The sequence below is a fragment of the Ranitomeya variabilis genome, chromosome 1 (assembly GCF_051348905.1).
Source record: "Ranitomeya variabilis isolate aRanVar5 chromosome 1, aRanVar5.hap1, whole genome shotgun sequence".
NCBI lineage: Eukaryota > Metazoa > Chordata > Amphibia > Anura > Dendrobatidae > Ranitomeya > Ranitomeya variabilis.
The window spans coordinates 30,722,411-30,737,496 of NC_135232.1; the positions used below are offsets into that span (position 1 = coordinate 30,722,411).

General features: G+C 44.1%; 1 protein-coding gene across 1 annotated transcript in view; it reads left to right on the forward strand.

Annotated features, from left to right (window-relative positions):
* LOC143803945 (class I histocompatibility antigen, F10 alpha chain-like) overlaps positions 1-15,086 on the forward strand; it is a 165,229-nt gene that overhangs the window by 100,749 nt on the left and 49,394 nt on the right. The window contains exon 4 of the mRNA XM_077281700.1: positions 11,316-11,588. Within this exon, the coding sequence (XP_077137815.1) occupies positions 11,316-11,588 (273 nt within the window). The remainder of the gene's footprint in view (positions 1-11,315; positions 11,589-15,086) is intronic.

The following is a 15,086-nucleotide window of genomic DNA, read 5'->3' on the forward strand; positions in this document are numbered from 1 at the left end:
TATTGCCCAGTGACGTAGTATACAGCACAGAGCCACATAGTATATTGCCCAGTGACGTAGTATACAGCACAGAGCCACGTAGTATATTGCACAGCCCATGTAGTATATTGCCCAGCTACATAGTATATTGCCCAGCCACGTATGACACAGGTTAAAAAAATAAACATATACTCACCTTCCGCAGGCGCGTTGTAGCTCTGTCGCGTGTGGGGTGCAGGCGGCAGCTTCTGGTCCCAGGGTGTGATGACGTCGCGGTCACGTGACCGTGTCGTGGTCACATGACCGTGACGTCACGACAGGTCCTTTCCGCGCAGGACTTGTGATGACGTCGCAGTCACATGACCGTGACGTCATGGCAGGTCCTTCTGCCAGACCATCCTTGCCACCGGAACGTGCCGCTTGCATCGCGAGGAGCGGGAAAGGCGGCGTAGGTGAGTATATAATCATTTTTTATTTTTTTTATTATTTTTATCATTAGATGTTTTTCACTATTGACGCTGCATAGGCTGTGTCAATAGTAAAAAACTTGGTCACACAGGGTTAATAGCAGCGGTAACGGAGTGCGTTACCCGTGGCATAACGTGGTCCGTTACCGCCGGCATTAACCCTGTGTGAGCGGTGACCGGAGGGGTGTATGCGGGCGCCGGGCAGTGAGTGCGGGGAGTAAGGAGCGGCCATTTTCTTCCGGCGTCGCTGATTGGTCGTGGCAATGGTCGTGGCCGTTTTGCCACGACCAATCAGCGACTTCGATTCCATGACAGACAGAGGCCGCGACCAATGAATATCCGTGACAGACAGAAGGACAGACAGACAGACAGAAAGACGGAAGTGACCCTTAGACAATTATATAGTAGATTTTATCTAAGGTTTTTATATTATTTGGTTTTAAGCTACCCAAAATAAACATCACAGCCATTTTTCTCCAATTATACTTGTGTCATTGTCTTTATTTAATTATATAGGTCTTGTGTTGCCATGTAATTGACCATCCTATAAAGGGAGGATGGGATGATATAGGTGACTTTTTATTCTTATGGTTCCCTTACACACTGGCTTAGTGATGGGATGCCATTCACTTCCTCTTTGTGGTACTTTGGTCTTATCACTCTAAGCACCTTTAGCCATACTTTTTTTCATATGCTATCAGGTTGGTTTTTGGGACAAATACGCCATCCCGTAGAAACTAAGGGTGCCAACTAGTGATGAGCGAGTGTACTTATTGCTCTAGTTTTCCCGAGCACGCTCGGGTGACCTCCGAGTATTTGTTAGTGTTCAGAGATTTAGCTTTTGTCACCTCAGCTGAATGATTTACAGCTACTAGCCAGCCTGTCAAGACTCTGAACATTTTTTATTACCTTTTGTGCATTACTGCCCTTTCTCAAGATGGCGTCTTTGGTCTCATGTGCACTGTGTCTTCCTGCTATAAAACTCCACCCCAGCCTTCAGTCTGTGCTAGAGTATTCTGCCTTGCATTCAGCTCCTGACCCTGTTGACTCCCTGGCTGTATACCTGCTCCTGTGAACCTGTGTGGTGATCCTGCTACTCTGCTCTGAGTTCCTGCTGCATACACCAGTTTCCAGTAATCCTCCTTCATCTGCTGCTCGTGTTTACTTCCATCTGCATTTGCTGGATATGTAAGCTGTTGCTGCTCTGCAATAACCTGAGACTATTACCCAGGCCTCCCTGGTTGAGCTAAGATATGATTTGAACTGCCTTATAGCATATCTATCTGTGTTTTGGACTACCAAGGACTTATTCGTGTCAAGTTTCCTCAAGAATAACTGTGCTTCATAGACTTTCTGCATGATTGCATTTTCCTCTGAAGTTTCCTATAGACTGCTAAGCTGCGTTTAATATTTACACCAAGTGTTGTGGACTTGAGTTTCTCTCTGCACCTGCTTGAATCACCGTGTGATAATATAGACTTTACCACTTAGGCTTCTTTCACACTAGCGTCGGGCTCGGCCTGTCGCAGTGCGTCGGGCCGAGGTTACCGACGCTAGCGTTGTATACGCCGCGCAACGGGGGCAGCGGATGCATTTTTCCAGCGCATCCGCTGCCCCATTGTGAGGTGTGGGGAAGTGCGGGGAGGTGGGGGCGGAGTTTTGGCCGCGCATGCGCGGTCGGAAAAAGCGGACCGTGTACATGTAGCGTTTTTTTGTGCCGACGGTCCCCCACAACACGGCGACGGTTGCGACGTGTGTCAATCCGTCGCAATACGTCGCTTAATGTTAGTCTATGGGGAAAAAACGCATCCTGTAAGCACTTTTGCAGGATGCGTTTTTTCGGCCAAACGACGCATTGCGACGGATTGCAAAAAACGCTAGTGTGAAAGTAGCCTTATAAAACTGTGTCCTGTAGTTGTCTTGTTCCACGCAAAGAGTCTCCTGAGTTATCCCCTATAACTATTACACAGCCTGAGTACATGTGGGGGTTGCCTGGTTTCTAGGGAATCCCCACATGTAATCAAGCTGGCTAATAGCCGTAAATCATTCAGCAGAGGCGATGAAAACTAAATTTCCGAACACTAACAAATACTCGGAGACCACCCGAGCGTGCTCTGGAAAACCTGATCAACGAGTACACTCGCTCGTCACTAGTGCCGACCTCCAATGACAGGCAGGGAACATTATAGGGAGTTTTTTCTAGGGCTTATTAGTCTATACACATTGTGACTTTACTTTCCCTAATTAAGACCCTTATTGCTGTATATATACCTGAGGGAGGCTGAGCAGAAAAGCAGTTTGAGCTGTTGCATGAGGTATCAGGGCTTCCAGTAAAGAAGGCTTACACCGGTCCCTCACTCACCTCGTCTTAATCAAAGCTGTACATGCTGGCACAGACCCCGATACCTCAGGCATGGCACATGGCTGATTGCTGTTGTGCCATTATCAAATTTCTACTGTGGGTCAATTGATGCCATGTTTCCTGGTGTCTGCCCCTAATTTTTGAAAAAGTTTGGACTCCAAGTTGGGCATCCTTCATATATGTTTCCTGAATTTGGCAGACCTCTCAGAGCACCAGACCTTCACCTGTCACTCATCCACCTGTTACTGATCAATGTTTGTGCAAGAAATGCTGGTCCAAGCCCTGTCCCAGGCCCTGTCCGATGCATCCATGCTGAGCGATTTTACTATTTGTACTCTGGATCAATTGATGCCACATTTCCGGGTGTCTGCCCCTGATTTGAGCTGTTTGGCAGCTTTTTGACCCCCCCGAAGGTGTTGTCTATGTGTTTGGTTTTGCCTCCCATTGAATTCAATGGGTTTCGGATACGTTTACGAATTGTTTGACGAACATCGGGACGTTCGCCAATCCAAACTGAACCGAAAATTGAAAGGTTCGCTCTTCTCTACTAATACATCTTCCACCACACTAGCTGTATTTGAATACCCCCAGTCCTCTTTCAGTGCGCAATGTTGCGAGAAGCAGAGAGCAAAATCTTCAATTATCCAGAAACTGGAATACCAAAACCTTTATTATAAAGAAATTAGGGTGATTAAGGAGATTTATTGTATACCTCTATATAGAGATCTGTTCAAATATATTGATACACCTGTGGAATAATCAATTTAAGCATCATTACCTGATTGTCCACAACATATTTTAGTAGCATGTTTCAATAAGTATTTTTATATCAAATTTTTACAAGAAGTGAATGCAAATTGCAAAGAAAATGTAAAGGGATATGAAAATTGCACAAATGCAAAAATCCAATATGATTGCATGTGATGCAACATTCCAATAGAGGTTTTCAACCAAGGCTTTGAAAACTGTAATTCCCTTTTACTAGTAATATAGGTAAAAAAGAGAAACCAATATCAAAGGAATATAAATAGTGTCCAAATATAATGAGCAATGAATATCAGCAATTAGGACCTAAAGCTTAGCTTTAAATTTAGAATATTTAACCCCTTAATCCCATATGACGTACTATACCGTCGAGGTGGGGTGGGCCTTAATTCCCACCGACGGGATAGTACGTCATAGCGATCGACCGCGCTCACGGGGGGGAGCGCGGCCGATCGCGGCCGGGTGTCAGCTGCCTATCGCAGCTGACATCCGGCACTATGTGCCAGGAGCGGTCACGGACCGCCCCCGGCACATTAACCCCCGTCACACCGCGATCAAACATGATCGCAGTGTACCGGCGGTAAAGGGAAGCATCGCGCAGGGAGGGAGTACTCACCTTGTACCGAGCGTCTCCTCCCTGCAGTCCCCGGATCCAAAATGGCCGCGGGGCTGCATCCGGGTCCTGCAGGGAGTACTTCCGGGTGCCGTGCAGGCGCTGGTAAGCCTGCACGGCTGTATGTCAGATCACCGATCTGACAAACTGTCAGATCGGCGATCTGTGATGTCCCCCCCCCCGGGACAAAGTAAAAAAAAATTTTAAAAAATTTCCATATGTGTAAAAAAAAAATAATAAAAAAAATTCCTAAATAAAGAAGAAAAAAAAATATTATTCCCATAAATACATTTCTTTATCTAAAAAAAAAACAAAAAAAACAATAAAAGTACACATATTTAGTATCGCCACGTCCGTAACGACCCGACCTATGAAACTGTCCCACTAGTTAACCCCTTCAGAAAAAAAAAAAAACGAGCCAAAAAACAACGCTTTATTATCATACCGCCGAACAAAAAGTGGAATAACACGCGATCAATAAGATGGATATAAATATCCATGGTACCGCTGAAAACGCCATCTTGTCCCGCAAAAAACGAGCCGCAATATAGCATCATAACCAAAAAAATAAAAAAGTTATAGTCCTCAGAATATAGCGATGCCAAAATAATTATTTTTTATATAAAATAGCTTTTATCGTATAAAACGCTCCAAAACATAAAAAAATGATATAAATGAGATATCGCTGTAATCGTACTGACCCGAAGAATAAAACTGCTTTATCAATTTTACCAAACGTGGAACGGTATAAACGCCTCCCCCAAAATAAATTCATGAATAGCTAGTTTTTGGTCATTCTGCCTCACAAAAATCGGAATAAAAAGTGATCAAAAACTGTAACGTGTACGAAAATGTTACCAATAAAAACGTCAACTCGTCCCGCAAAAAACAAGACCTCACATGACTCTGTGGACCAAAAGATGGAAAAATTATAGGTCTCAAAATGTGGAGACGCAAACACTTTTTTGCTGTAAAAAGCGTCTTTTAGTGTCTGACAGCTGCCAGTCATAAAAATCCGATATAAAAAACGCTATAAAAGTAAATCAAACCACCCTTCATCACCCCCTTAAATAGGGAAAAATAATAAAATTAAAAAAATGTATTTATTTCCATTAGGGCTAGGGTTAGGGCTAGGGTTAGGGCTAGGGTTAGGGCTAGGGTTAGGGTTAGGGCTAGGGTTAGGGCTAGTGTTAGAGTTAGTGTTAGGGCTAGGGTTAGGGTTAGGGTTGGGGCTAGGGTTGGAGTTAAAGTTAGGGTTGGGGGTAAAGTTAGGGATAGGGTTGGGGTTAAAGTTAGGGTTAGGGTTTGGATTACATTTACGGTTGGGATTAGGGTTGGGATTAGAGTTAGGGGTGTGTCAGGGGTGTGGTTAGGGTTACCGTTGGGATTAGGGTTAGGGGTGTGTTTGGATTAGGGTTTCAGTTATAATTGGGGGGTTTCCACTGTTCAGGCACATCAGGGGCTCTCCAAACGCGACATGGCGTCCGATCTCAATTCCAGCCAATTCTGCATTGAAAAAGTAAAACAGTGCTCCTTCACTTCCGAGCTCTCCCATGCGCCCAAACAGGGGTTTACCCCAACATATGGGGTATCAGCGTACTCGGGACAAATTGGACAACAACTTTTGGGGTCCAAGTTCTCTTGTTATCCTTGGGAAAATAAAAATTTGGGGGGCTAAAAATCATTTTTGTGGGAAAAAAAAGGATTTTTTATTTTCACGGCTCTGCGTTGTAAGCTGTAGTGAAACACTTAGAGGTTCAAAGTTCTCCCAACACATCTAGATAAGTTCCTTTGGAGGTCTAGTTTCCAATATGGGGTCACTTGTGGGGGGTTTGTACTGTTTGGGTACATCAGGCGCTCTGCAAATACAACGTGACGCCTGCAGACCAGTCCTTCTAAGTCTGCATTCCAAATGGCGCTCCTTCCCTTCCGAGCTCTGCCATGCGCCCAAACAGTGGTTCCCCCCCACATATGGGGTATCAGCATACTCAGGACAAATTGGACAACAACTTTTAGGATCCAATTTATCCTGTTACCCTTGTGAAAATACAAAACTGGGGGCTAAATAATCATTTTTGTGAAAAAAAAAAGAATTTTTATTTTCACGGCTCTGCATTACAAACTGTAGTGAAACACTTGGGGTTCAAAGTTCTCACAACACATCTAGATAAGTTCCTTGGGAGGTCTAGTTTCCAATATGGGGTCACTTATGGGGGGTTTGTACTGTTTGGGTACATCAGGGGCTCTGCAAATGCAACGTGACACCTGCAGACCAAACCATCTAAGTCTGCATTCCAAATGGCGCTCCTTCCCTTCCGAGCTCTGCCATGTGCCCAAACGGTGGTTCCCCCCACATTTGGGGTATCAGCGTACTCAGGACAAATTGGACAACAACTTTTGGGGTCCAATTTCTCATGTTACCCTTAGGAAAATACAAAACTGGGGGCTAAAAAAATAATTTTTCTGAAAAAAAAAAAGAACTTTTATTTTCACGGCTCTGTGTTATAAACTGTAGTGAAACACTTGGGGGTTCAAAGTTCTCATAACACATCTAGATAAGTTCCTTGGGGGGTCTAGTTTTCAATATGGGGTCACGTGGGGGATTTCTACTGTTTAGGTGCATCAGGGGCTCTGCAAATGCAACGTGACACCTGCAGACCAATCCATCTAAGTCTGCATTCCACATGGCGCTCCTTCCCTTCCGAGCTCTGCCATGTGCCCAAACAGTGGTTCCCCCCCACATATGGGGTATCAGCGTACTCAGGACAAATTGGACAACAACTTTTAGGCTCCAATTTATCCTGTTACCCTTGTGAAAATACAAAACTAGGGGCTAAAAAATAATTTTTCTGAAAAAAAAAATTATATTTTCACGGCTCTGCGTTATAAACTGTAGTGAAACACTTGGGAGTTCAAAGCTCTCAAAACACATCTAGATAAGTTCCTTAGGGGGTCTACTTTCCAAAATGGTGTCACTTGTGGGGGGGTTTAATGTTTAGGCACATCAGGGGCTCTCCAAACGCGACATGGTGTCCCATCTCAATTCCAATCAATTTTGCATTGAAAAGTCAAACGGCGCTCCTTCCCTTCCGAGCTCTGTCATGCGCCCAAACAGGGGTTTACCCCCACATATGGGGTATCAGCGTATTCAGGACAAATTGCACAACAACTTTTAGGGTCCAATTTCTTCTCTTACCCTTGGGAAAATAAAAAATTGGGGGCGAAAAGATTTTTGTGAAAAAATATGATTTTTTATTTTTACAGCTCTGCATTATAAACTTCTGTGAAGCACTTGGTGGGTCAAAGTGCTCACCACACATCTAGATAAGTTCCTTAGGGGGTCTACTTTCCAAAATGGTGTCACATGTGGGGGGTTTCAATGTTTAAACACATCAGGGGCTCTCCAAACGCAACATGGCGTCCCATCTCAATTCCAGTCAATTTTGCATTGAAAAGTAAAATGGCGCTCCTTTCCTTCCGAGCTCTGCCCTGCGCCCAAACAATGGTTTACCCCACATATCGGGTATCGGTGTACTCAGGACAAATTGTACAACAACTTTTGGGGTCAATTTTCTCCTGTTACCCTTGGTAAAATAAAACAAATTGGAGCTGAAATAAATTTTGTGTGAAAAAAAGTTAAATGTTCATTTTTATTTAAACATTCCAAAAATTCCTGTGAAACACCTGAAGGGTTAATAAACTTCTTGAATGTGGTTTTGAGCACCTTGAGGGGTGCAGTTTTTAGAATGGTGTCACACTTGGTCATTTTCTATCATATAGACCCCTCAAAATGACTTCAAATGAGATGTGGTCCTTAAAAAAAAATGGTGTTGTAAAAATGAGAAATTTCTGGTCAACTTTTAACCCTTATAACTCCCTAACAAAAAAAAATTTTGGTTCCAAAATTGTGCTGATGTGAAGTAGACATGTGGGAAATGTTACTTATTAAGTATTTTGTGTGACACATCTCTGTGATTTAAAGGCATAAAAATTCAAAGTTGGAAAATTGCGAAATCTTCAAAATTTTCGGCAAATTTCCGTTTTTTTTTCACAAATAAACGCAAGTTATATCGAATAAATTTTATGACTAACATGAAGTACAATATGTCATGAGAAAACTGTGTCAGAATCACCAAGATCCGTTGAAGCATTCCTGAGTTATAACCTCATAAAGGGACAGTGGTCAGAATTGTAAAAATTCGCCCGGTCATTAACGTGCAAACCACCCTCGGGGCTTAAGGGGTTAAAAAGGTCTCACCAAAGACCAAATAAGAAAAAGGTGTCATAAAAACAAGTCAATTAGTGTTCCCTTAGGGTGCACTATTCAACTTGTTTTTGAGGCACCTTTTTCTTATTTGCTCTTTGGTGAGACCTTTTTAAATATTGTAAATTAATGGTAAAAAAAATCATTCAATGTTTGAAGATGATATTTTTTTATTTTGTAGTGTGGGGATTTGACAATTTTCCACTTTTCAAGCTATTTTTTGAAGGTGGAATATACAAGCGTGTGTAGCGTCGGTGTCCCTGCATGCTGACTCTCTCCACCGCACTCCACGTCCCGCTGCTTCTTCTCCTTCTCGCGCTCTGCCTAGGTCTGGGTATGCGCATGGCATGCAGATCCCAGGGCATTGTGCTTAGGGCGCGCACGCTCTCCCTCCTTCTTAAAGGGGCCTGCATGGAAGTGCCTGTGCAACGTTGTTAGTCTGTTTCTAAAACACGCTTACTAGTTCTCAGGTTCCAGTGCTCGTATTCCCATATACCTGTCCTGTATATCAGCCATGCCACCTGCCTGCCTATCAGCCTTGCCCATCTGCCTATCAGCCCGCCTGCACTTGCCTGACAAGATATCCATCATGCCCTCCAGTACCTGCCTGCCTGTGAGTCCATTATGCCAGTCACCATACCATACAATATCATGAATATACCTTGCCAGCCAGTGCTAGCCAAGTTTACTATACCTGGCCCTTCCTGCCTTCTGTCCCTTGGGGGTCAGCTGCCATCCACCCAAGAATAGTCCTGGTGTGGCACCTGATCTCGCCCTTCCTTGGACTGTGATATCGTCAGCCTCGTGTATCCGAGGTCTGACTTGGTGAGTTACCTAGTCACGCTTCTCTAGGTTCTACTCAGATCATGGCACAGTGGTTCCACCACCCAGTACATTACAGTGTACAGAGTGTGATATTTGGTAAAATTTATTTTCATATTTTTAACAAATGCCACAATGGAATAGAATACCTATGGATCAGATTCATGGCGAGATAGCATTTTATTTTATATACCGTATATATTTAATTGTCTGATTTTATATACAAGTGATAAATCTGACTGCACTGCTAACTACAGACCTGTATCTAACCTTTCCTTCATCTCTAAACTCCTGGAACGCTTGGTCCACTCCCGTTTAATCCGCTATCTCTCGGATAACTCTCTTCTCGACCCCTTACAATCTGGTTTCCGCTCTATACACTCCACTGAAACTGCCCTCACTAAAGTCTCTAATGATCTAATAACAGCTAAATCCGAAGGTCATTGCTCTCTGCTGATTCTCCTGGATCTTTCTGCCGCATTTGACACTGTGGATCATCAGCTCCTCCTCACTATGCTCCGCTCCATAGGTCTCAAGGACACAGCCCTCTCCTGGTTCTCCTCCTACCTCTCTGACCGCTCCTTCACTGTATCCTTTGCCGGCTCCTCTTCCTCTCCTCGTCCCCTTACTATTGGGGTTCCGCAGGGCTCAGTCCTAGGCCCCCTCCTCTTCTCTCTATACACGGCCCCTATTGGACAAACAATCAGCAGATTTGGGTTCCAGTATCATCTCTATGCTGATGACACCCAATTATACACTTCTTCCCCTGACATCACCCTTACCCTAATTCAAAATACCAAGGATTGTCTGTCTGCTGTCTCTAACATCATGTCCTCCCTCTACCTGAAACTAAATCTCTCCAAAACGGAACTTCTTGTGTTTCTCCCTTCTACTAACCTCACTCTTCCCAACATCGAAATTACCCTTGAGGGTTCAACCATAACTCCCAAGCAGCATGCCTTCTGTCTTGGGGTCATATTCGACACCGAACTGTCCTTTACTCCCTATATCCGATCACTCACTCGCTCTTGTCACCTGCATCTTAAAAACATCTCCAGAATCCGACCTTTTCTCACCGTTGAAACTGCTAAGACTCTTACTGTCGCTCTTATTCATTCTCGTCTGGACTACTGCAACCTCTTCTGATCGGTCTCCCTCTTACCAAACTTTCTCTTCTCCAATCCATCCTTGAATGCTGCAGCAAGGGTCATATTTCTGTCCAGCCGCTTCACCGATGCCTCCATCTTGTGCCAGTCATTACACTGGCTACCCATTCGCTACAGGGTCCAGTATAAACTCATCTCTCTCACCCACAAAGCTCTCCACAGTTCTGCACCACCTTATATCCCCTCTCTCATCTCTGTCTATCGCCCTACATGCCCTCCATTCTACAAATGACCTAGGACTAACATCCCCCGTAATCCGAACCTCGCACCTCCGTCTCCAAGACTTTTCTCGTGCTGCGCCAGCTCTCTGGAATGCACTTCCCCAGACGATTAGACTGATACCTAGCCCCGTCCTATTCAAGCGCGCTCTAAAAACCCATCTCTTCAAACAAGCCTACCACATCAACTACTCAGTAAACTAACTTTGCCCTGTTCCATCCATCAAAATATTATTCTAAATCTGCACCCTACTATTCATCTGTCTCCACACCCTCCATGCTCATGATAACTGCACTTGACACTTGACTATTGCACTTAAACACACGGGCTGATGACTGGATCATGCAGCTTTATATGAAAATCCCTATGTATTATAATTACCAGACCTGAAATAACGAGCACTTTTCACCTATTGTGTCCTCCCATTTCCTTGTAGATTGTAAGCTTCCGAGCAGGGACCTCACCCCTAATGTCACTGTTTACATTGTCTTAACTTGTATTGAATTTATTGTCTGTACATGTCCCCGCTTAATTGTAAAGTGCTGTGGAATATGTTGCCGCTATATAAATAAAAATTATTATTATTATTATTATTATAAATCATTATTATAAAAACAGTGATTAGCTGCATAGACCCCATTTATATCTTCTCTCTCAGTTCGGCCCCAGGTGAAGGTGTCCGGTCAGGAGAAAGGTGACACCGTGAAGCTTCACTGCCAGGTGTACGGATTTCACCCCCGAGCTGTGGATGTGAAGTGGATAAAGAACGAGGAGGACGAGGTTCACTCATATGAGACCACACACGTCCTCCCCAATCCTGACGGCACCTACCAGATCAGGGTCAGCGCGGAAGTGACCCCCAAAGATGGCGACAGATACTCCTGTTATGTGGATCACCGCAGCCTGGAGGAGCCGCTGAACATCGTGTGGGGTGAGTAGTGTCCATACTGGGCGGATGATGGGGTAATACTGGAATATGTCATGACTGGCTAATGTGAAATGTAATTGTATAGTTAATGTATAGCTAATTGTATAGCTAATGGCATAACTAGAGACACATGGGCCACAGAGTGGAATGTGGACCTGGGCCTCCCCCACAAGGATGTGTTGTTGCCAGAGCCTGGAACTACATATGTTAGCCCCCATAAAACAAGAATACAGATAAAATATGAAAGTCTCAAAGAAAACAGAGGAATAAGAACATTTCTAAGTAATACTAAAGACATAGCAATAAAGCTGCCAAATAACAATTACACTGCTCTAAAGCCAAATTGGTTCAGAGATGAAAACAGTTGAACTCAACTCATCTTGTGGTGCTAAAAATGTTTGATTTTTAAAATGAATTTGTTGCTTAAATTTGCTGGTTAGCTCTAATTTTTATATCCAGCGAGGTCCAAACCTTCTGTCTACAATACGCCCAGTACCACATACAGAAGAACTACCAGTTTCAAAAGCACCAGAAACATTTTTTACTCAAGACAAGTGAGGAAGAAGAGGGCTCTTGGTGTCATGGAGCATCTTCTTCTCATGACTCAGACTTTCTGTCAGCAACCTGAACTGAGCCAAAAATTATAACACAAAGTGAACTGAACCATCTTGTTAGACATTTGGATCTGAGTAAGGCTGAGTCCTTAGGTTCCGGCTACAGCAGTGGAATCTCCTAGCGGGCGATGTTAGAATTTCTTTGTTCCACAACCGTGATAAAGATCATGTCTAATACTTCTTTATGGAGGGCGATCTTGTGACATGCAACAACATCTAGAAGCTCAGTCACAATCCAGAGGAATGAAGGCTCTTCATTGATTTGTCCAAAACAAGCCTAAAAGCTGTTTTGCTGCATAATGTAATGAATGGAACGACACATTTCCAAGGTTTAGTGAAGCAAAGATAAAGTAAGGAGTCTAAAATGGACCTCAGATTCGTAAGCTTCTTTAAGGAGTTTCTCCGTTTGTTGCAGTGCAAGTAAAAGGCTGCATGGGTAGCATTTGCATTGGTGGTTACTAATTTTTGGGAAAACAAGAGCAGATAAATATGAAGAGTTGGTGGAAAATATCCTCAAAACGTGTAAGAATCCTAGCCGTAACATGTCCTTAAAGATTCATTTCTTACATTCGCATCTAGACTTTTCTCCACCAAACTGTGGAGCAGTGAGCGACAAGCACAGTGAGAGATTTCACCAAGATATTGTGGTTATGGAGAAAAGATATGAAGGAAAATGGAATCCATCAACGCTCGCAGATTACTGCTGTACAATTGTAAGAGATGGTCTGATGCAGGAGTACAAGAGACAAGCAAAGCAGAGTTGTCACTGAATAAGGACAAAATACTGTAGAGTAGTGTTGAGCGATACCGTCCGATACTTGAAAGTATCGGTATCGGAAAGTATCGGCCGATACCGGCAAAGTATCGGATCCAATCCGATACCGATACCCGATACCAATACAAGTCAATGGGACTCAAGTATCGGACGGTATTCCTGATGGTTCCCAGGGTCTGAAGGAGAGGAAACTCTCCTTCAGGCCCTGGGAACCATATTAATGTGTAAAAGAAAGAATTAAAATAAAAAATATTGCTATACTCACCTCTCCGAGGGAACCGGCACCTTACCGAGGGAACCGGCAGCGTTCTTTGTTTAAAATTTGCGCGTTTACTTGGTTACGTGAAGTCCCGGCTTGTGATTGGTCGCGGCGCCCATGTTCCCGGGACGCGGACCAATCACAGCAAGCCGTCACGTAATTTCAGGTCCTGCAGGATTTTAAAATTACGTCCCGGCGTTGTGATTGGTTGCGCCGCAGTCACATGGGCGACGCAACCAATCACAAGCCGTGACGTCACGGGAGGCTGGACACGCGCGTATTTTAAAATGCGCGCTTGTCCAGCCTCCCGTGACGTCCCGGCTTGTGATTGGTTGCATCGCGGTCAACCAATCACAAGCCGGGAGGCTGGACGCGCGCATTTTAAAATGTGCGCGTGTCCAGCCTCCCGTGACGTCACGGCTTGTGATTGGTCGCGGCGGCCATGTTGCCGGGACGCGGACCAATCACAGCAAGCCGTGACGTAATTTCAGGTCCTGCAGGATTTTAAAATTACGTTCCGGCGTTGTGATTGGTCCGCGTCCCGGCAACATGGCCGCCACGACCAATCACAAGCCGGGACGTCACGGGAGGCTGGACACGCGCGCATTTTAAAATGTGCGCGTGTCCAGCCTCCCGTGACGTCCCGGCTTGTGATTGGTTACGTCGCCCATGTGACCACGACGCGCCCAATCACAACGCCGGAACGTAATTTTAAAATCCTGCAAGGACCTGAAATTACGTCACGGCTTGCTGTGATTGGTCCGCGTCCCGGCAACATGGCCGCCGCGACCAATCACAAGCCGGGACTTCACGTAACCAAGTAAACGCGCGAATTTTAAACAAACAACGCTGCCGGTTCCCTCGCTGAGGTCCGGGCTGCGTCGGAGAGGTGAGTATAGCAATATTTTTTATTTTAATTCTCTCTTTTGCACATTATTACATTAATGTTGTTTCGATACCCGATACCACAAAAGTATCGGATCTCGGTATCGGAATTCCGATACAGCAAGTATCGGCCGATACCCGATACTTGCAGTATCGGAATGCTCAACACTACTGTAGAGCAATTTCTGTAACTGTTTATAATTCACAATAGTGTTTAGACAGGTTTTAGTTATTTGCAACCAATAAATTCCTCACTTGAGATAAATTGATCCCTTTATCGACAGATATTTATACACCAATAGAGAAAATGATGGAGTGAAATCACAAATATTTATAGTAAAACATACATTTTATTACAATATTTAAAACAATGCATAACACAATACTACTTGATGAAATGCTGTATATAGGGGTAAAACACCACAAAGCTGGAAACAGGTATCACCCGCAGGTAAAGGAATGCCCAGACACGGATATATTAATGTCCACAATAACGTCTGTAATAATTATAAAGTGACCCATATATCTGGTTACAAACCTAATGCCTGCACTATTACAAAAAATGAACTACTGTAAGAGATGGTCCGATGCAGGAGTACAAGAGACAAGCAAAACAGAGTTGTCACTGAATAAGGACCAAATACTGTAGAGCAATTTCTGTAACTGTTTATAATTCACAACAGTGTTTAGACATGTTTTAGTCATTTGAATTGTTGCTAAGTTTCTTCTAAATCAGGGGCGGGGAACCTCAGGCCCGCGGGCCATTTACGGTCCTCGATGACCTTTTACCCAGCCTTTGAGCAGATTCTTGGGGACTGCAGTTCTTGGGCCAGAAGCTGCATTTTGACAGCAGCCAGCCCTTTATCTTCTTTTTGCTATGTAGGCATGCTCATGCAGTGTTTACTACTGAACGCTGAGGGATGTGCAATGAAAGATTATGTCTTACACCAGTGGCAGCATCAGGACGT